Source organism: Vulpes lagopus, chromosome 8 (assembly GCF_018345385.1).
Source record: "Vulpes lagopus strain Blue_001 chromosome 8, ASM1834538v1, whole genome shotgun sequence".
Classification (NCBI taxonomy): domain Eukaryota; kingdom Metazoa; phylum Chordata; class Mammalia; order Carnivora; family Canidae; genus Vulpes; species Vulpes lagopus.
Genome location: NC_054831.1, coordinates 4476326 through 4498860, shown reverse-complemented (window position 1 = coordinate 4498860; position 22535 = coordinate 4476326). Strand labels below are relative to the sequence as shown.

Genomic DNA, 22535 nt, shown 5'->3' with positions numbered 1-22535 from the left:
ACAGAAATACTGGAAACCAAAGAGGAGCATTTGGAGATCATAACAGATCTATTTCATGCGTGTTAATTTGACATGAGGACAAAATATTTAAAGAATATCTGTGGGCATGTTTAAAATACCTGAGTGATTGGATCTGGGGGTCAGAGATACAAATCTGAGAATTGTCCACATATATTAGAAGTGACTAAAAAAAAAAAAAAAATAGAAGTGACAACCTATGCCTTGGAAGGAAATGAACCCTCAGGTGGTGACGGGGGGTCGGGAGGCTGTGAACTGCACCTGGGGTATATGTTCACCTCACCGGTGGTCAGTGAGGGAGAGCCAGGGAGGGGAAGCAGATGCTGTGATTTACAAGCTAGAAAGAAACTAGCTGAGCATGGCAAGGCGATGGCAAGCATGCCTAGTGCACCCCCTCTTCCCCTAGGGCCAACATTGCTATTGACTGCAGCACTCGTTCTCCAAGAGCCTGAAGCCAGCCTTGGGAACCTCTGCACGGACTCCTGGCGGCTGCTCAGAGCTCTCTGTTACAAAAAAATTGAGAAGTGTCCTGCATCCCTCCCGTAGCATCTCAGAGTAGAAAGGCTCTACAGGGCATCTCTGAGAGGCTCAATATCCTCCGGGCTCCCTCTGAAAAACACACACAACAGGGGACTGAACCCTTCAGGGGTGTGGCATCCCAGTTGGCTGTTTCATCTGCAGATAGCTCCTTCAGGGAGAGAATCTTCTGCAAGTACAGACACAAATGGAGACGTCGAAGATGCTAGAAAAGGAAACTTGCGTCCAGTTTAAGTAGATGCGGAAGACAAGTAGCGGGATTGACTTTGAAAGTGAGAAGCCGCAGAGGAGATGCTGCAGGGAGAGTACATTTGGAGATTAGCAAGAAATGAAGTCTGACAGTCAGACGTTTCCGTGAACACTTAAATATGTTTGTTCCCTTGAGCAGATTTTGTATGCGTAGGTAAGTTCTGTTTAACATAGTTAATAGGGCAAAGCCAAACTGCACTGTAGCGGCTGGATTTAAAAGTTTGGTCTTTGCACCAGCTATTACCAGTGTTTCAGTGGAGAACGCTCCCTCACAGCTACTGCAGTGCAACAAAACAAAAAATACTGGCGTCCCTGTGCCACAGACCCCCGTCATCGTTCTCACTGCTTTGTACCGAATCATCTTAGGGTATGTGTACGCCAGCCCCCAGCCACCCCCACCCCCTGACGATGTCTCCCATGTGCTGGAACCCTTCCCCTCTACCCCTGTGCGGTGCCCAGCAGCCACGTGACTGAGCCATGGTTGGTGTGAAGCAAACTCCGTTCTGTCCCTTAGCTCCAGGGGTTTAGCTCATGATTCTGGCTGGAACGCTTTGTGGGACCAGTTGTGCGGAAATTTTTTTTTTTTTCAGATTTTATTTATTCATGAGGGGCACAGAGAGAGAGAGAGGCAGAGACACAGGCAGAGGGAGAAGCAGGCTCCATGCAGGGAGCCCGACGTGGGACTCGATCCTGGGACCCAAGAATCAGGCCCCGAGCCAAAGACAGACACTAAACCACTGAGCCACCCAGGCGTCAGAAATTGTGCAGAAATTTAAACTAGGAAGTTAATGGGTGTGATTTTTTTTTTTTAACTGAAAGATCCAGTAAATCCTGATCCACGGGATCTTTTGTTGTGCATCTGAATTTCACAGATTAAGAAAAGTGTGAGCCTGTTCAGTAAATAGAAGCAACAGTTGTCACACTACACCCGTGAATTAGCGAGTTTTCCCAACCGCCTGTGGCTTACGTTGTTCTTTCTTATCTTGTCTATCAGCTCATTGGGATGGTTTTACACAAAGTACATGAATTCGGGGTACTATCTTAACAAAATTCAGTGTAGAAGAGATTGTGATTTATAGTGTTAGGATATAAAACCCTGTAGATGAAGAAGCTGGGCCTTAAAAAATCCACAGATGTAGTGTCTCAGCCAATAATTGCAAGGTATGATACAGGTCAGTCCTGGGGAGACCTGTTTGAAAGTCACAACTAGGGTTTTTTGGGGGGTCAGGGATTAAGACTTTATGATTTTAAGATTTTATGATTAAGATTTCATTTGGAGAGAGAGGCAGAGAGAATCCCAAGTAGACTCTGCCCTGAGCAGTGGAGCCCGACGAGGGGCTTGATCTCACGACCCTGAGATCATGACCTGAGCCAAAATTCACAGACTGAGCCACCCAGGTGCCCCCACAGCTGGTTTTAAAAATGAAAATCCCAACAAGGCCATGAGTGTCCAAGGGCATCCTGGGGTGGGGGCGGGGGATGGGGGTGGGTAGTGGACACCCCTCACCATCCTCCCCCACCTCCCTGTTCCACAGCAGGTTCACTGTTCTGCTTCTACGTAAACATGGGGGCTCATTTGTTCTCAGGCTCAAGAGCACAATAGATTGAGGTAAAATTCTGATGGCCCCCTCACTTCTGAACTCTTATCACTGTCTCTCCAGAACTCGAGCCAGAGAGAGTCCGGGAGTGAGGGGTGCTCACGTACCCTGCAAGCAAGTGGAAGACCCCTAAGGCCCCTGTGTCTCGCGATCCATTCCAGGAGTCCTGCCCTCGCCTTTCATGGGGCACCCCCCTTCAGCCCCTTTCCCAAGGTTTCCTGGGTCTTCTCCACAGAAGCCCAGCTCCGCCCCCTTTTTGGGGGGCGGGTGGGCATCAGTGCAGCTGAGACCAGGCCTGACTTGCACTCAGCACCTGCACCCCACAAGGTACCCCCATCTCAGGAGCTTTTAACAACTCCAGGGTTGTCACAGACCTTTGAGAAGCTGGGGAAGCCCTGGACCCTCCTGTCAGACAAATGCTATTCACGTTCCCCAGGACCGGGCACATGAACAGAAGGCCTTCCACAACAGTTTTGCCAGTGGATGGGCCCACCTTCCCTCGTTCAGGTGCCGTTCAGAGCAGGTTCCAGGTCCCCAGGGGACTAAGCTCTAAAATAGTGATTTTACACACTGCACAGTAGCGTTACCAGAATGCGTCAAGGTTCTAAAGGTAAAGGCGACATGGCCCTGTTTCCAAGGCAGTTGATGGTCATTCAGGGAAGCGGTTCCCCAGAGCTGGCTGGGCATTCTGGGGCCCGGGGCCACCCCTGGTGTGGGGCTTGGCAGCATCACTGAATCAGGTGGGAGGGATCCCTCAGCTGCAGTGGCTGAGGCCCCAGAAGGCGGCGGGGCTGACCCGGGCCCCAGGGCGCTGGGCGAGGTCAGGCTGTGGGCACCCTGAGTGGGGCTCCGGAGCCATGGGTGTTAAGGGCGGGGCTTGGTGCAGTAGGTGTGGCCACATGCGAGTGACAGAGTGGTCACCCAGGCAGTGGTCAGCTCAGTAGTTGGTAGGTGGTTCTCATTAGGAATCACAACGCTCACCGGGCGATCGTAACGCGGCTGCTTCACGGATCGAGTGAGCTGTTGCGCCTAACACTCCAGCTCGAGGTCTCTCCATGGTTATTGGTAACTGGTCATGCTCTTTATATGTGGCTCCCCCTGTCCCTTTGTCTCTGTGGCAGTCGGGGCAGGGGAGGACAAGTAGAGGGTCTCCCATGGTCTAGGCCATGTCAGCCTGAGCGGCACATGCCACCAAGCCAGAGGACCACACCATGAGGTAGGCGGCCTTTCCCACATTTTAAGGATAAGGAAGTGAGCCGGAGCCAAGAATGGGTCCCAAGACTCCCCCGTGGCAAGTGGTTCGACAGGCTTTGATTGCAGGTCCCACGCGTCCCGGGGTAGACCGTCGCCCCACGGCAGCCGTGAAGTCGCTTCAGGTCCCCTGGATCCACGCTCACCCTCCAGGCAGAAGATGATGCAATTGGAGCCTTCCTCCCTGGAGTGGGTCTTCCGCTGTTCTAGAACAGAATCCCACAGGCATCCCCACTTGCTGCTGGTGGATCTGTGGGTCTACAGGCAGTTGCCGGAAAGAAATCAAGACTCTACCCCGAGATTAGCGCTATTAACTTAATTTTCACCCCACAGATACCTCGGTGGCGCGAGTGACAATGTCATTTTCCCGAGTTGCTCCCTCTGTGCCCAGCGCAGAGACACTGACATCACACACTGATTGTCATTTTTCCTCATCCCTTGAGCATTGATTGAAACCCAGCTGAACCACGCTGGCTTTAGGAGCCACGTCTTGAGTGTTTGGAGGTCTGTGGATTCAGATCTCCGCTGTGTAGTCGGCCGGTCCTGTGTGTGCTGCAGCCCCATGCAGGCGCGATTGAACCCAAAGGCACTTTTATGACCGAGGACTGGCGGAGGGGCCGCGGTCTCATGAAAGCTAAACTCTTCATCCCCACCACTCTGTGTTTCAGAACAAGAAGAAAACTTTGAGTTTATCATTGTGTCCCTCACTGGCCAGACGTGGCACTTTGAAGCCACCACATATGAAGAGCGGGATGCGTGGGTCCAAGCCATCGAGAGCCAGATCCTAGCCAGCTTACAGTCATGTGAGAGCAGCAAGAATAAGGTAAGACCCTTAGCAGGCTGCCCCCCGAAATCAAGAGCCACTGATCGTTAAAGGGAAGTGGAGGCCCCGAGTAATGCCCGAGGGAGGGGAGCATCATATGATGTGTGTGACTGACAAGACCCAGTTATTCTTCTGAGCGGAAAGCTAAATAATTGAAAAGAATAAAAAACACTTTGTGTCGATACGTATCAAGTATTAGTATCCTCGCCAACCACGGCCCTATGGCGGAGCCCGTTTTAAATCTTGACTCTCAGCTAATCCCAGATAGAGAGCATTGACCCTTTTATGGTGGATGATGGGATCTCTTGGACCCTTGGGGCTTACGCGGCCACATTTACTTTGTTTGGCGTGGAATACGCTCCGGAGAGGAGAGGCAGACTTAAAAGGTGCACTGTTCTCGTCTCACAAGTGCACAAAATTCAAGCCCGTGTCGAGGTGGAACACCGACTGTTGTTCCCGACGCGGAGGCGCAGCGGAGGCGCCAAGACGAGCGTGGGGAGTTGGGGGAGGAGACCCCGTCCATTCTCTCCCCTCTGCTGGTGAAGCCCCAGATGTGTTTTGTTCAGCAGTCGGAGGTGATCCTTTGCAGTTGTTTAGCCAGAAACCAAACAAAACACCCGTAAGCCGCCTTATCTAGAGCCCTGCCAGGGATGCTCCTCGTAGAAAAGTCGTTCTTCCCATTACGGCTTCTTCTCATTCATGATTTTATGGCTTGGGATTTTCATGGCTTGGGGGGCCTCAACCCGCTTCTCCGGGACACTGTAGAGGCTCAAAGAGCGTTTCGATTTTTCACACTCTCTCCAACTAGGAAAGGAGAGAAAGCACCGCCCCGCGACCTGCAACTTCATTTTGTGACCATTTGGAGAAATCTCTGCCAATGATTTATGCTCGGCTTCATCATTAAGAAGGGAGTCTATCTTTCAGAAAGATGGAGTGTCTTTCTTTATTACCCTCTTCACCAGGGTAAACCAGACCACAGCCGTTATTATTATAATGTAATTTGCTTCTCTTCTTTAAAGATGTTTTATACCCAAGGTGGAGAGAATCCCTGCCTTTCCTTTCTGAGAACCTTGGCTTTACTGAGTCACGTCCACAGACGAGGCTCCTGAAGCGAGTGCAAGGAAGCTTCTGGGTCTCCTCGCAGACAGGGATTGATGACACATGTCATACACCAAGCACAGAGCCTCGCTTAAGAACAGGAGTGGGGAGAGCATGTGGCTGAGCAGACACATCCTCCAGAGTGTGCACACCATCGCAGTATCTCACGTCAGACTCGAACCCATGCCACATCCTCCCGATTCGGGAAGAGCTAAATCCCCCATCTCTTTGTTCCGTTTCACACCCTTGCCAGAGTCTTCCCAGCTCTTTGGGAAAGCAGACAGCATCACATCTGGGCCTGACACACCAGCCTAAAATGCTGTTCCCTTTGCTAGCTGTGTGGGCTCAGGGGTGCTCTCCCTGGGAGGACTCCCTGAGCACCGGGGAAGACAGGTCCATATCTGTTCACCTTGGGAGTTTGCTGGATCGATGGCAGAGTGCACAGCAGGAAAATCACATCCAAGGGATAGCTGGAGGGAAAATACAGACTCATTGAGAATGAGCTCTAAGAAATTTTAGCTGCCTGTGGATAATTCAGGCGTGGGCGTACATGTGCGTACATATGTGTACGTGTGCTGTAGAAGTCAGGTAGAGAGACAGGCACGTTCCTCCGTGCTCATGGACACCCCTACTCCAGCTGCCAACCTTAAATTGTTAAATACGCTTTGAATAGTGGGATATCTAACCAAACGGAATAAAATCTTAATGATGCATTATGTTAATTAGATAGTAGAAGTGAACAAATTACAATTTATACTATTAGGTAGTAAGCAATCCTTTGGGTTTTTTAAAGACTTTTATTTATTTATTTGACAGAGAGAGAGGGTCAAGCAGGGGGAGGGTCAGGCAGAGGGATAGGGAGAAGCAGGCTCCCCACTGAGCAGGGAGCCCAATGTAGGACTCAGTCCTAGGACCCTGAGATCATGACCTGAGCTGAGGGCAGATGCTTATCCCACTGAGCCACCCGGGCGCCCCAGCAATCCATTGTTTCACATCAAACAAATCTGACATGAGATGATTCAATTTATAAATTCTGACCTAAAAATCAAGCTTATCTTAAGTGTCCTCTAAAATTTTTTTGGGTTTAACCATTATTAAACGTGTGCATCGTTAGCTTTAGAAATAGTACATATCCTGGGCGCCTGGCTAGCTCAGTCGGCAGAGCGTGCGACTCTTGATCTTGGGATCATGAGATGAAGCTCCACATTGAGCACAGAGTCCACTTTTTAAAAATTAGCTCAAAAAATAGCACATAGCCTTTTACCTAGCACTTCTGTTTCCAAAACTTTGTCACCAGTAAGTAATGACAAATGCACAAAGATTTAGCAACAAGTGAGTTCTTATAGCACTATTTACAGTGGAGAAAAATTGGAAACCACCTAAAGGTCCATCAAAAAAAAACTCCAGAAAGATGTTCTTAACGTTGAGTGGTATGCAGCCGCTCAATATGTTGGTGTTAGAGAACACCTGGTGGCATTGAGAAGTGACAGTTGTGTCATTAGGCTAAAAGCACAGATTCCAAAGCAATATGTGCTGGCTTTTTTTTTTTTTTTAGTACATGTATGTGTACAGGTGTGCTTTTAAAAACGGGCTAGAAGGGATCCCTGGGTGGCGCAGCGGTTCGGCGCCTGCCTTTGGCCCAGGGCGCGATCCTGGAGACCCGGGATCGAATCCCACATCAGGCTCCCGGTGCATGGAGCCTGCTTCTCCCTCTGCCTATGTCTCTGCCTCTCTCTCTCTCTCTGTGACTATCATAAATAAATAAAAATTAAAAAAAAAAAAAAAACGGGCTAGAAGAATAGATCCCATGATGTTAATAAAACGTAAGTACAGATGATCACAACATAGCTTATCAATTCTTATATTGTTCTTATCCCCCTTCTGAATTTCTTTAACTTGTAGAGAGAAGAGGGTTAAGCATCAATTTAAGAACAAATGCCCCTTCCTGCCCCCCACCCTAGTTAGGGACTTTGTTGCATAGCAACGGAGACACTCTTAATGTGAAAAGTGCATCTCTAAGGCATGAAGCGTGGTGTGGATGTGGTTTCCTGGCGAGGAATCATGAGCTGTGTCTCATGGTGTTGATTAAGCCCTGACCCATGGCTCATAAGCAGATTATTTCCCATTCTTCCGTCTTCACAGCAAGCAGACACGACAAAGCACGTTAACCACTTCCATTCTCCGGCGGGGGTGGTGGGTCTGTGTTCACTCACGAATGATCCAGAACTTACTTCCGTCCTCGTTTCTGGTAGAGTCACCTCATCCCGTAGGTCTTAACGCAGAGCACGAAACATTCTCCGTCAGTTGTGCTTTCTTCCTGAAGAGGAGTGGCTGCTTCGAGTGGTCTTCATCCTGCATCCGCTGAAAAGGGTTGAATTTTTGCCCTGACATTACTAGCGGATGTGGAAATGTCTCCCAGGTGCTTACACCTTGCATTTGTCTTTCTTCCCGTATGCCCAGTCCCGGCTGACGAGCCAGAGTGAGGCCATGGCTTTGCAGTCGATACGAAACATCCGCGGGAATTCCCACTGCGTGGACTGCGAGACCCAGAGTAAGTGTGGGCTGGGAGGTGGGGCCAGAGGGGGGATGGGCCCTCCTCACGGGAGATGGGATGCTCTGAGAGGCCCACGCTGCAGTGGACCCATTTCTGACATTCGGCACGTAAGATGTATTATGTGACGTGATGACTTTTAATTCCAGAATCATATGTTCTAGATTTTGGCATCCAGTGGTCTTGGTCTTTATCTTTTCTTTCCTTTTCTTTTTCTCTCTGTGTGTGTGTTAGAAATTCATTCTAGGATAAAGCATCTGTTGGAATCTGGTAGACTTCATAATTACTGCTTCCTGCCTTGGAGTAACCGAGTTTTACTTCATGTTCCCACTGTCCAATACGTAATACTCTGCTCCCTCTGAGAAAGTCATTTTGTTGTTATCCTTGAGGCTAAAGACAGACTTTAATTTTCTACATTCCAGCCCTTCGCACAGTGCTGGATGCATTCAGTAAACTCTTCCCAGTTATATTTTTGTCGTTGTTGTTGTTGTTGTTGTTGTTGTTGTTGTTGTTGTTGTTAAAAAACAGACACGGGGCACCCAGGTGGTTCAGTCAGTTAAGTGCTTGCATTTGGCTCAGGTCATGATCTCAGGGTCCTGGGATCGAGCCCCACGTCCAGTTCCCTGCAGCAAAGAGTCTGCTTCTCCCTCTCCCTCTCCCTCAGCCCTCCTTGCCACTTGTGTGTGCTCTCTCTCTCGTCTCAGGCAGACTTTGTGCAGAAGTCGGTGTTTACAGGGGGCTGTGGAAGCCAGTGAGATCTGAACAGGTGACTGAGGGAGTCATGCAGTCAGGGGAGCAGCAAGACATGCAGCTCAGTGGCTGAGGTTTATACATTTATTGAAAGAGCACCTGCTGCTCAGGTTGGAGGCTGGTTGGGGCCAAAGGAGGTGAGGGCACTGTGTGGCAGGAGGTGAGGGTGCTACGTGGAGAACATGAAAGCCTTGATCTGCATCTGTAAACAGTGGGAGCTCCTTGGAGATTCAGAGCAGGGGTCGGATGGGTTTTGCGCTGTGCTTGGGGAGATTGTCCTGGCCCCACCACCTCCTGTGGATTGGAACAGAGGAGTGGAGGGAGGGCGCGGCCACTGAGAAGGATGGTCAAGCAAACGGTAAGAGGCAAACACTAACTCAGGTTGTCAGATTAAGGGGAAGGGAGCCTCCTCTGAGCGAGCCCTGGTGCTGCAGGGCAGGAACGGAAGAGGTTGGAGGCCAGGGTCTGTGGCCTCCAAGTGGGAGAAGGGGGGTCTCTTCCTTAAGTGTCTTCTTTTGTTTGAATATTTTAATTTTACTTTTAAAATGTGTCTTGAAATGAAGTTACAAAAGAGTAGTATTAAGTGTGCGTTTTTATCAAAAAGTTTTTAAAGGAGAGTTTTTATAGCCGTTCGAGCCTCCATCAGAAGTGCCTAAGGTCATTCCCACCACACAGCTCGAGTCCCATAGAGGGCCGATTCCGGGGCTCACGGGCTTCGTGGTACGTGGGTCACTTTCGGGCAGGAGTCCTTTCTAGGAGCAGGGGGGTCGCGGGACCCCCAATGTGGGGGTCAGGTAGTGGGGAGGGGAGGCCCCTGAGTAGTTGTGCAGGGACAGAGGGTGCGGGGAGAGGCCAAGAGTGGATTGTGGAGGAGAAAGAGGCCTCGAGCTCCCAGTCCTTAAACATCAGGGCTCTTAGTTCTCGTGACTGAGAGTGTGGGTGCTGAGGTGGGCCCCTGACAGGGAGGAAGTGGAGGGTCTGAAGGGTCGCTTTAGATATCCCGGGTCACAGAAATCGCAGGCGGAGCTCCCTGACCCCTGCTGTCTTTTTTTGGAGAACCAGGAGAAGATCGGGAGACAGAGATCAAAGACACAAGGAGGTGACACATTGGCAAAGGTTTTTTTTTTTTTTTTTCTTAATCAAAATACCCAATTCTGGTGAAAACGCTCGGCAGTGCACCACCCACACGCTGGCAGCGAACTGTAAAACCTCCCCAGGGCAGTTTGGCAACGCACATGAAAAGCCCCAGGCAAATGGATGCCCCACACTCTTGCTCATGCTCCGGGATCCAGGGCCATGGGGGCGAGCAAAGGGGTGCAAAGCTGTAGCGTCAGAGGTGTTCATCACGACGCTGTTTACAGAGCAGAAAACTTAAAAATAGTTATATTAAAAAAATTATATATATTATATATTTTCTCAATTTATATAAATTTATATAATATTTATATATGTATATTTATATAAATATTATATAATATATATATATATATATATATAAATTGAGATGGAGAAATTTTATAATGCTCTGGAAATGAGAAGGTATTTAGGCAGTGAGTCAAGGAGACCTAGTGAATCATTGTAGGGATTTAGGTGGAAAAGATCCGTGAGGATGCATTCCACAAACATTGACCCCACGCATCCCTGCAAGTGGTAGGATTTTGGTGATGGGGGTCGTCTGATTGTTTTACAGTGAGCACTTGTGTCTGAGGAAATGGGCCTGTATCTTGGCGTGTGCAAGTACGCGTAATGGCCAGACACTAAACGTAAGGAAAGGCTCTTGTTTCTGGGTGTTGAAGAGCAAACGCGGCCAAGAAGAGGCTGCAGCTTTCTGCCGGGCCCCGGAGAGCCTGACTCCTCCTCCGGGGACCTGGCCCTGCCTGCACCTTCCCGGGGAGCACACAGGACGCCCTTGCAGCCCCCGATGTCACAGCTTGGGAGGTCCCCGCTCATGCTTCCAGGGGCTTCTGGCAGGAGGGGGTGGCCCTGCCAGGCCACCAGTGTAGGGGACGCTTCCTTGGATGCCAGTGGGATCGGGGCTTCCGTACTCTGCTGCTGAAGCCCTAACACAGGAAAGGACACCCTGCCCTCCACGCGGGTCCTGGGCACCAGGCCTGGGGCCTCCGGCTGGTGTACAGCCTCGGCGGGTTTTTGTTATTCTTACTGATTGAAGGGCTTTTTTTTTTTTTACTTTTTTTGTGTTTTTTGAGAAAAGAGAAATTGAGAATAAGAACATGACTTTTCTGGTCCCGGGTAGCTTTGTGTGTTCGCTGCAGCCTGATCGTGCTGTGGCTCTGCTCCTTTCGCGTCCAAGACGTTATCAAACTGCAACCCAGAGGGTAGGGCCCGCCTCCGCCCGAGCCAGGCGCCTTCGGGACAGGGGGCCACGGGCGACCGCGGGTCTCTCCGGGAGCCCCTCGCACAGCACGGCCCGCCGGACCCCAGGAGCGCTGACCAGAGGCCAGCGTGCTCCCGCCCCCGCCCCGTCCACGGGCTGCTCGCGGAGGTCTCCTGCCTTCCAGTCCCCTCAGCTGTCCGAAGGCAGAGCCCGAGGGGCCCAGTCCCCCGGGGTCCCTTCTCGTTGCACGGAGCTTCAGCAGAGGCCCCACGAGACCCCGCCAGCCTGGCTCCCGGTGCTGCTGGCCCCGGAGACGGGTGGCCCCGACGAGGACCGTCCACGCGGACAGCGCTTGGCTGTGGCCCGACGGAGGGAGACAGGATCAAACCGAGGGGAGCGGCTGTGCCCTCCGCTATGACGGCGCAGCCCCGAAGCCAGGACAGAGCACAGCCCCTGTCCTCCACGCGCTGTCGGGGACAAAGGTGGCAAGAGGGAAGGCGCCCATAGGAATTGGCTAATAAATGCTGCGTTCCAACACAAAGAATTATTTTTAATAGGAAGTGCTTACGTGTATGTCAAGTGAACAGGAGCCAGAAGGCGTCTTCTGTGTAGTGCCTTCCTTCCATGAAAGTACTCACAGATAAAGAATATCAGCTGTCCACGATCGGAGTGGGTGGTAGTTCCAAAGATTTTCTTTCTTCGTTCTTTGTACTCTACACACGTCTTTTTTGTTTTGTTTTGTTTTGTTTTTTCTTTTTTTTTTTTTTTTAATAATTACACACGTCTTTAAATGAGCCTGTTCCTTTCCTGGTTATAAAGGGATCTCAGGGAGGATGGAGGGGGACTCGGGCATGGGCCTCTCCATCGGCCTTTGTCCCTGTGAGAGCGAGGCCATTTGCTCCACAGTCCTGGGTTCCAGGGGCCACAGCCGCCTCTCTCGGCCCTTCCCACTGGCTTGTGAACGTTGTCCCCCCAGTTTAGTTGTGTCCCCCTGGGGCAGAGCGAATGGGGCTTGGGGATTTCCGTGACACACAGGGTTTGGAGCTGTAGGCACTCCACTCCACCCACCCCTCGTTCTTCCTGAGAATGTGCCAGAATGCCAGGAGCCGCCTGTCTGCACACCTGGGAGACCCCAGAACGGTTTTCCAGAATGGGCTCTGAGGTTCCTTAGCTCGGGGGAGCCGTCTGTGGAGGGAGCCGCTGATGCAGTCAGTTTGAAAACCCACAGCCTCCATCCCTCGAGGAGCTGCAGCCCCAGGACGTCTGTGCTTCTGGGAAATCTGCCGTAAAGATAAAGCGTGGCCAGGCCCTTCGGCCAGTGGAAGTCTGTTGAGGGCACCTGTTGCCAGCTCTCCGGCTGGAGAGTCAGGAAAGCCCCCGTCAGGAGCCCTTGAGAAGCCAACACCTTGGAGCCCTGGCGCAGACAGACTCACGGAGGCAGTGCGGCCTTCCCACCGCTCCGGGGCCCCCTCATCCACGAGGCCCTCCTGCCCCCTGGGCCGGAGCTGACCCCGCCCTCCCGGCTGGTCCCCTTGCCCTGGATGGAAACCACCCTAGCTGATCCCCCGCCGTGCTGTGGGAACGCTGTAAGCGCCTTCTCTCCCGTTATCCCGCCGGATGTCTCGGAGCCTGTCTTACCCTTGTGCCTCCAGACCTGCCCCAGGAGGGGGCTCCCCTCCCCCCCCCCCAGTCTCTGGGTGTCCCAGCAGAACCTGTCATAGGAGCACATTCAGCCTCTTACTCCTGTTGCTTTTTCCTACTGGTATAAAAAGAAGCTGCAGATTCTGTAACTATCAGCCTGACATTGTTGGGTCTTTGCCCACATGTCACCTCGGAGAAGCCTTCCCTGACCACCACGGGGTCTAAATCACACACACGGATAAGATCTGTGTTTCCCTCTTCTGCTCCATAGCGGGGTTTTCCCAGAGCACACATTTACCCAACATGCTGTGTGTTGTTCTAGGTTGTTCACTGTTGGTCTACCCCATGGAATCGAAGCCCGACACTTAACGCCCAGGACAGCCCCACGGGGTTGGGCATCGTTAGCCTCGTTTCTTACTTGATGCCTGGAGAACAGAAGACACTTGCAAGGGGCAGGCAGGCAGGAGGGTTGTGTGGACAGGCAGTGGGGGTCACTGCACTGGAACGGACACGGGAGACAATTCAGGGCTTTAAGGCCATGCTGGCCCCACCTGTCAGCCTGAGGCGGCAGCCCAGGGCCTGCCCCAATGCATCCTAGTGGGTGCAGGGTGTGTGACGCCGCAGTGTTGCTCGCAGTGCTTAGATGCTGCTGCCACCTGCTCAGAAATTGTTCTCATCTACTGGAGCAGAGGCAAGGCCGTCCCTCCTGGGCCCCAGCAGCAGGACACTCAGAGGCCACGTCCCTGCAGCCACTGGTCTTACTGAGGTGATGGCAGGTCCCAGCAATACCTCACTTCCCTCCACCTTCAGTATTTCTAATTTTCACAGAGATCTGCGTGTAGTCATTGAAACGTGTCCTGTATGTTCTCCTTCAGGGGACACCACACCAACGGTCTCCGAAGCTCCTGGGGCAGCAGGTGGGGTGGCAGTGTGCTGGGTTCCCAATCGGGGGTCAGGACCGTTGGGGTCCTGTGCCTGTAGGATAGCCCAGAGAATGGCTGCAGAGGTGGGCATTGGCACCCGGAGGGGGGACCTTCCCACGTCGAGGCAAGTGGCTCATGGCGACAGTGGGGACAGTGTGTAAAAGCATTCACCAGTGGCTCTCAGCAGTGGGTGGAGGTGGGCACGTGAACCTCCTGGCTCCTAGTCCATGTCCCAGACCCAGCTGCACCAGCCAGCCCCTAGGACGGGACAGGTCCTCTGCTCTAGCTCGGCCATTCCTTCAGTCCTTCCTCCTCCTCTGCCTGAGGCAGGCTCTGAGGTGATGTCATGAACGAGGTCGGGGCCCCTGGCACTGCCCTTCTGCAGGGAGGGTTTTGGGAAGTGAGGCCCATGTCTGTGAGGGGCTCCTAGGAATAGCTGGAAGGCTGCTGTGAGGCCACTGGGAGGGGGACAGTCCCTAGGAGGCCAGGTGCGTCCCGAGGCCTGCAGGAAGAGAAGCCCGGCAGAGGGATGTACGTGGTGCAGGGGTCTCAGGGAACTGAAGTGCTCCTGAGAGAGAGACTGGCTCGCTTCTGATCCTGCTGGTCAGGACTGCAGCCCAGATCTGGATGGCAGAGTGGCCGCCACGGAGGGGTTTTGAGTTAAGGTGTGACACAGTCAGGCTCACCGAGGAGACCGTGGACTGTGGGGTGTTAGAAGGTGTGTGGCCGTGGACAGGAGGCTGCTGCTTCCTGCTGGTGATGGGGGCAGGGGGAGCAGTAGGCGCAAGAAGGGAATGAACATCGAGAAACTGAAGTACTTGGTGATTGGCTTGGGGAGGTGGGGCAGGGGGTGATGGAAGGATCGGATCAGGATCCCAGCTTGAATACCTGGGTGAATCAGTTCCCAAGATCCTGGCCTGAATGTGCTGCGATGGAGCTGTGCCTGGCATGAGATGACGTTCACAGAGGAAAATGGTAACAGGGAGGTACCTGCAAGATTTCCAAATGCAGACGTACAGTGGTCGTTACACGTGCTGCTCAGAGAGAGGAGCTTATCTGTGTTCGCTCAAAGCAGGCGGTGTCTGTGGATAGTCGTTAGCAGTTGGGTCCTAATGCGATCTGCGGGTTGGGTAGAGTTTGCTTGGAAGAGAGTATGGAATCGAAAGAGATGACCCTGCAGGGCCCTCTGAGGTAAGGGGTTCAGGAGAAAAAGTTGGGAAGGAAATCAAGTTGGGGAAGCCAGACAAGTGCTAGAAAAATCCAGGGAGGGTATTGACCAAAAAGGCATCTAAAGGCAGTGTTGTAAGATGGTATCTCCGGAGGTCAAGTACAATGACGGCTAAACACGTTGGTCCTTCGGATTTTGCCTGACTTGATGACTCTGGCTACCCTGTCCTGTGGAAAGGTGGGGGTAGAGGCCACGTTGGGATTGGGAGCTGCAGACTCAGAGGTGGCCAGTGTAGAAATTGGGTTAGGAAGGGGCTCACTGCAGGTGTGTTCCGCAAACTGTTCACCACCCCACCCTCTCTGATCCCCCCCCAAGGCCGAGGCCCAGCCTCCATGCAGCCTGTCCTCCTGCACCTGCTATGGGTGACCTCTTCGTTCCCACACGGCCTGTGCATTTATTCTCTTGACTATACCCTTCAGCATTTACTCTGCATTTCCTCATTCTATTTATTTCTATTGTTGTTCTGATTTGGGACACACGTTTCCTCTTCCCGACCAGAACATGTCTGAGTCACAGACCTCTCTTCTCCTGTATCCCCCCATGGTATCCATCCCACCTTCCAGAGTATTAGATAGGAAAGAAATGGCCGGCCGGTTTCTGATGAATTCTGATGACAAGGTCATTTCTGGGTTTTTTTTGTTGACTCTTCACATGTACCTGGAGTAAATATTGATTATCCCTGGGATGATTTAAGCCTTACTTTCTTCTATCAGTGGTGAAAGCCATTGGCTGTCAAGGTGAGCTCCGTCTTCACAAATCAGCTGTAGGTTCTGGCATGAAGCCAACCATGGGCCTGAGTTCTCCGTCTTCCAGCGCTGCCGGCCACTTGCACACAGGGAATGATCCAGCTCAAGGGTTCCAGTTGTGTTCTCTAAGCTCATTTGTTGTCCTTGGTGCACGATCACAGCCTAAAGCATCGCCATTCATTGTGCAAGTCAGGGTTGATCCAGCTAGGCCGTAACCTAACCGGTAGACCCTGCCCACCGTCTTGCCAGCAGCAATAGATGATGGGGGTCACTCCAGAGGTTGCCCTTAAAAAGATCACCAGAAACCACGTCTTCATCAGAGCACGCTTGCCTTCGTCCTTGAAATTTGCAAACGCGTCCCTCGTGTGACTAATGAAAACTCGGATGTGCCTATGGTTGTGGAGATGGCTTGGTTACCAGGGACGTCGTAGCTTTGGAAATCCTCTCCAGCACTCCCTGTCTTTCCCTCTGTCAGCAGCCACCATGGTCACATATGATCGCACACGGCTCTTTTCCACGTGCATCTGTGCTCTCGAGGACGCTGCTATTGAAGTATTAGGAAGTGCATCTCTCTGTCCAAACCAGTGCCTGCACCTGTTTATCGTGCAGGAAAGTCTTCGGCTTTGGAGCCATATTTTTAAAAGGTGTCCCTAGCATGTCAAACCTTTCAAGATGCCTAACCCAGTATGGAGTACTGGCCGGGGAGCGTTTTCAGGCCCCCTGATTCTAGGGAGGGACTGCCCGACGTCAAGTCTAGTAACTGGCCTTCTGGTTCCAGAGATCCTGAGGGCCACTGGAATGAGTGATGATGGTCTGACCGCATGTGGCACCCTGTCCCTCTTCCCACAGATCCTAACTGGGCCAGTTTGAACTTGGGAGCCCTCATGTGCATCGAGTGCTCAGGGATCCACCGGAACCTTGGCACCCACCTTTCTCGAGTCCGGTCGCTGGACCTCGACGACTGGCCCATCGAGCTTATCAAGGTGATGTCATCCATTGGGAATGAGCTGGCCAACAGCGTCTGGGAAGAGAGCAGCCAGGGGCGGACGAAACCCTCACTGGACTCCACAAGGTAGGGACGCGGGAAGGTGGCTCCGGGGCATTCTGTCAGCAGGTCGGCAACTGGAAGTGACCCCAGTGACAGCCTCCCCCGGAACTGCCCAGGCGACCTATAGGAATTGTCTGTATTTCAAATTGGTTTTCAGCAGACATGGATGATTCAGGCTCCTTAATTTTTTATGTTTGTTTTTACACCTTGGGGATTCCTCTCCCCCTTTTAGAAATGTATTAGGCTTCCAACCTGATGAATATATCACTTTAATTAATACATTTCTAATAGGAGTAAGCTGTGCTGTTAACACTAATTATGAATTTTTGTTTCTTTTAATTTTGTTATTCTTGTATCTTTGATGTGCATCTACTCAGTAGGTTTCCCTCCCCACCCCCGACGTACCCACAATAAGCGAGTTTGCAGTAACAAAATATATTTTATTTTCTAAAATATATTTCTAACACATTTAATCAGCCAACTAACAGCGGAACGTACGGTGACTCCCTCATTAATGTTAATTGTTACCCAGTGTAAAAAACGCATTTATTTTGAGCCCATTTATTTTCTCATTTTTCATTTACAGCTATTATAAACCGTTTTTGAGTATACATACATATTTAATGTACCTAAGAGGTGATAAAATGGCATGTCTTCTGAGAAAACCTTCACAGAGGCAGAGTGGGCCACCCCGTCCCTGTGGCCGCACCCCAGGAGGAGGGGGCTGGGGGCTCACTATTCACTTCTGCTTCGTGGGTGTGTGAAGAGGTGAAGGGAGAAGAGGGGGTCCCCTGTCCTTAGCACTTTTTAAATTCCTCGGGCTTGTTTTGCTGGTGATGAGAGCGTGAGAGTCCGCGTGGCGGTCTGCGGTGGGGCCCCACGCGAGGAGTAAGAAATCGGTTTCTGTGCTAAGCCACAACCCTGTGCGAAGAGTCGGTGGACTTTGTTTCATTAACACTGAAAAATGAATTTGTGGTGCCACCTTCGGTTCACTTTAGAGAATGAAGCTGGCGTGTTCTAATCTGCTCTTCGTGTACAGTGTCCTGTGGGGAGGGGGTGAGGGAGCAAGAGGCGCCCAGAGCAGGTTTGTCTGGCATCGTCCCCGTTTGCTGGCAAGCGCTTCGCGCATGAGCTCCATCCACTACGCGGTACCCGTGTGGGCAACTTTCTTACAAAGCGAAGAAATGATACACTCCTTTAAATCTTTTATCTGGATCTGTTTAACACCAGCATAGAAATTAGCAGACCATCAGCTAGGAGCATTCCTTCAAGACAAATCTGCGTATTAATATCTATTTTTTCATAGTTTTCCTTGGAGGACATTTAGGTCTAATGATGAAATATGATTGGAATTGGATCGCGCTTAATGTAGGAGTGCAGAGAACATCAAAATAAGTTAGGAAAAAATTAATCATGCATTTTACTGTTTATGTGTAAAAGGAGCATATATATTATTTTTTGTATCCTGAATTGGGAAAGTTTGTTTTTCTGTCATAATTAGCCACTGTTTAGGGTGTTTCAATAACAAAGATATGGGTTGATATTTTTAACTGGTAAATATTTTATATGAATTTCATCTTCATTCGTGAGGGTTATGTGTGTGTTTCACCTTGTGAAACCCCCGAGTGCGTAACTTTCGCTTCTCTCCAGCATTATACACGTCACATCTTTATATTTTAGAGACATTTCAAAGTCTTCCTTTCTCACAAGTGGAGTGACCGCAGCAAAATCCCAGCTCTTCTTGGGTCACATTCACTGTCCTCAAGAGCTGTGCTGAGTTGCGGCCCTCTCCAAGGCTGTGGTGACAACGATGCTGTGTCATAGCGTTTCCACAGAAGATGAACACCTTTGAGGATTGAATGCTTCTTTGTGCCTTTCGTCATTCTCTCGGGGAGCTTCGTCTTTAATTAATATTCAACAAATATTCACTAAGCACTTTATTGTAGAAAAGAAGTGATAAATGGTGATTATCGCCCTACAGTAATTGGTGAATGTTCTCAGGGCCATAGCTGAGGGCGCCAGGACTCTGGAGAACTCACTGCACGGTGAGCGTTCTTACAGCCACTGTAGGGAAGTGTCACTGGAAAAACAGCATCTGAGCTGTACTTTAAAATGTGGGGTGGGGGCCCCCGGGTGGCTCAGTCGGTTAAGCGCCTGCCTTCGTCTCAGGTCATGATCCCAGGGTCCTAGGATAGAGCCCCGAGTCGGGTTCCCTGCTCAGCGAGGAGCCTGCTTCTCCCTTTGCCTCTCCTTTAGCCTTTGCCCCAGCTTGTGCACATGCACATGCTCTCTGTCTTGCTCTTGGTCACTCACTCTCTCAAAATCTTTTTTAAAAAATTTAAAAATAAAATGTGGAGCAATTTCCAGGCCTAGGGACATGGGTAGTAAGTTGCAGGGGATGGCATAGCCTAGGCAAAGTCCAGGCCCCTGGGGAAGTGTAGAAACTGGGAAGTCACCAGCTAAGGGTCTGGACCTCTAGGTAAATGAGGAGGGGTAGGGGACGATAAGGCCAAAGCAGAGCAAAGGCCTGGACAAGCCTTTGAGCCTGCAGCGTATTATAACAGCAATCCTAGGGTGGGCAGTGGTGTGGGTTCCTATGTTCATGTGTGACCCCCCTGTTCCCAGGAGAGCTAAAGGCAGCCAGCGGCATTGTTGGAAGGGATGGAGATGAGGCAGGGAGGCTGGTTGGAGGGCCATGGTCCTGGTAGATCCTGTGAAAACTGTAGATCCACTGTCAAAAATATAAAGAAACATGTCAGCATAATAGTGCAACGATAATTCAGACACCCACCATCTTCACTAGCTCATGCAGTCTCCTCAAACAGAAATCAGAAACTCAGAGTTGGAGCTAGAATTTCCATGTGGAATTCAGGCTGGCATGGTAGAACGGATACGCAGCCTGGATCCTGCCTCTCCGAAACAAGGAAAGACGCCCCCTCCCACCACTGCCTCCCATCCCTCTGCAGAACCTGTGATTGTTAGTACAAGCAGCTGGAGGGGTCTTTTAATGTGGCCCTAAGGTAATACTAAAAAGAAATATTTTAATAAATTTTTATTCCTATCCAAGGAAGGGCCAAGTGCAATATATCCAGTCTAATTCTTTGGAAAAGGGCCCAGCTGTTTTCCCGAGAAGCTCAGTCCATTCCATCTTGTTCAGAAGATTCATTCTGACAGTGGAATATAATTAGAGATGTGCCGTTCCTCCCCCAAACACACAAGCACGCACGCGCACATGTACGGACACACACATATTTAGGACCACGGGGAAGTGGAACAGAGCAGATCTTTCTCCAAAGAAATAGCCAGTCCCCTGAAACCACCTCATATTGGTGTCACTCAGGCCCACGGGTGAGTTAGGAAAACTGGCGCCTTTGACCAGCTGGCTGCCCTTCTGCTTGTTGTCCCTGCACCCCTGATTAGGGTAGCTTCGGACGGCTCATAATTGGTTCCAGTGATTCTCAGCTGCCCTGAGAACTGCCGTTCAAACTTGAGCAGCATTGTGATCAATCGAAGCTGACGGCAGTGAAGCAGTATTGACTTCCCATTCCTAAACCGGGGAATCATTAGTCAAGAAAAGCATCTTTTAATTACTCCCAGGAAGAAAAAAAAAATCTTTTTGGATGGATTCTGCAACAACTGCCATTTTTTTCCCCTGTACATTCGATATTAAATTTATTGTCGCAGGAGGGGAGAGGATGCCCTTCGTCCCCCCCTCAGTAATGGAGGTTTAATTCAGAGAGGGGAGCATGGTAGAGGAATATCGATGCTACAACAATTAACTGCATCTGGGGTGGAATCAGAATTCCCCTCTCTAATTGCTATTGATACCATTTAAGCACACACTTAAAATATCGATTTTTAAATGGGGATGCTGAAGCAGGAGAGCTGTGGTAACAGTGGACGGGATTTACTAGATTTTAGGGGCTGACACAGGGGCTGTAGGCTGTCTGCAGGGCGAGGACTTGGTGACACATAGCACATGAGTGTGCGGATCGCAGTGTGTTGTGTGCAGTTGGACACGGGGCCTGGAGCAACCAGGCAGGGCCCCGGCTCCAGTGCTAGGACACACGGTGCAACAGTAGGGCAAAGTCACGGAGCTCTTTGGTGACCCTTTCAAGTCAAGGAATAGTAGGCTTAGAGGCTGAGACAGCAAAACTGTGTCTCTTGAGTGAAGGAAGGAAGGAGCAAGTGAATGAGGGGAAATGGGAATGGGGCCACGTGGAACTACTGTGCCCCCTACTCTTGCTGCCCCAGGGCCTTGGTATTGCTTGTGTGTTCGTGGATGAAATCGGGGCTCTCATGTTTGTGGCACACAGCGAAGCTGCCTGGGCAGACCTCGGCCCCTCGGTGGTGTTTAGGGGGCTACTCTCTGTGTCACTGCGGTGCACCCTTCTCCATTCCTGTCCCTGTTTCACTTTGGGAGCCTCTCAGATTGCGGTGACCGTGATTTCCTACCAGGGCTGAGCAGAGCCCCCGGTACATGCTTCTCCTGGCAAAAGCCAGATTCTGCTCGGCTGCCTGGATTGTCCTCCTGTCTCCCACCTTGGGGTCTCTGTGTGGGGGGGCATCTGGCCCGCAACGGTCCTCAGGGACCCCTTGCGGCTGCATTTCAGGGCAGGTAGCCTATTTACACGGTGGTCTGGAAGCCAGCCGATTTGGTCTCAGAAATCAAAGGAGCCTGGACGTGTGTTTTCAATTCTGTCAAAGAGCCCTTGGGAGAAGCTCTAAGCCCAACTGAAATCCCCCTTCCTTCTGATCCCACTTGGAAGGGAGCCGAGTCGCTGATTTAGGATACACTCTTCTGCCTCTTTGAGCGTTCTTTTTCTTTCTGTCATTGTCACCTGCATGTCTAAACTCCCCTCTTGTCTTTAACCTATAAAAAGATGCCACCTTCGGGAGGAAGATTTGGGGCCGGACGTCAGAAATCTGCGTGGGAGAGACTGGCCGCGGACTTCCAGATGGAGCAAGTCTGCCCAGTGACACGAGTTCCGGTCCTTTTTGATTTGGGATCGCCACTTTCATCTTATTTATGCACATGGAGATATTGATAAAGGGGAAATGTATCCAAACTGAAAATAATTGGATCCCTACCGTTAACTCTGAGATATTAAAAGCAGTACCACTTGGCCACGTCTTTGTCTCGTTAGGTTTGATCATAAGATCACAATATAGTAATCTCAGGCTCAAATTTCTGGCATAAAGATGCACTGTTCCAAATGTGGCCTCAGGGAACACGAGTACCCACACAGCCCCAGGATTATCTCATCTTATTATTTTTCAACAGTTCTTGGCCCGCTGAGGTCAGTGTTTTGTCTCTTTTGAGTGTTCCTCTATGCTTGACACCTTTTCCTATTTTCTTTCTTTAAAAAAAAAAAAATGGGCAGGGGGAGGAATGGGGGGGGGAAGGACTTTGCAGTGATGACCAGAACCCATCTGCAGTTGGGTGGCATCTGCTCCCCACATGTCACTTCCCTCATTAACAAGCAATTGAATTAATTAAATGCTACTCAGAACACGCATAACAAGCTACCGGCAGTGTCCAAATTAGCACTGATAATCAAGGATGATTTCCTTTATTATCCTGCTAAGTGGTGTGCAGACTCTGATCTCCCTGTCTGCCCTCATCTATTTACATACCCCCAGCTTCTGCCTTTGGAAGCGGAGGTTATCTTACCTAGTTAATTTGCCACGATCACCAAGCATGGCCGATTGATGCCCTGCCCCCGCCGCCGTCGCCAC

The 22535-nt window shown here is 50.9% G+C and overlaps 1 protein-coding gene across 10 annotated transcripts in view; it reads left to right on the top strand.

The window, feature by feature from the left end:
• AGAP1 (ArfGAP with GTPase domain, ankyrin repeat and PH domain 1) overlaps positions 1 to 22535 on the top strand; it is a 530214-nt gene that overhangs the window by 447843 nt on the left and 59836 nt on the right. For all 10 annotated transcript variants that reach the window (XM_041766497.1, XM_041766496.1, XM_041766499.1 and 7 more), the window contains 3 exons: positions 4322 to 4476; positions 8035 to 8125; positions 16598 to 16820. In XM_041766497.1, the coding sequence (XP_041622431.1) occupies positions 4322 to 4476; positions 8035 to 8125; positions 16598 to 16820 (469 nt within the window). The remainder of the gene's footprint in view (positions 1 to 4321; positions 4477 to 8034; positions 8126 to 16597; positions 16821 to 22535) is intronic.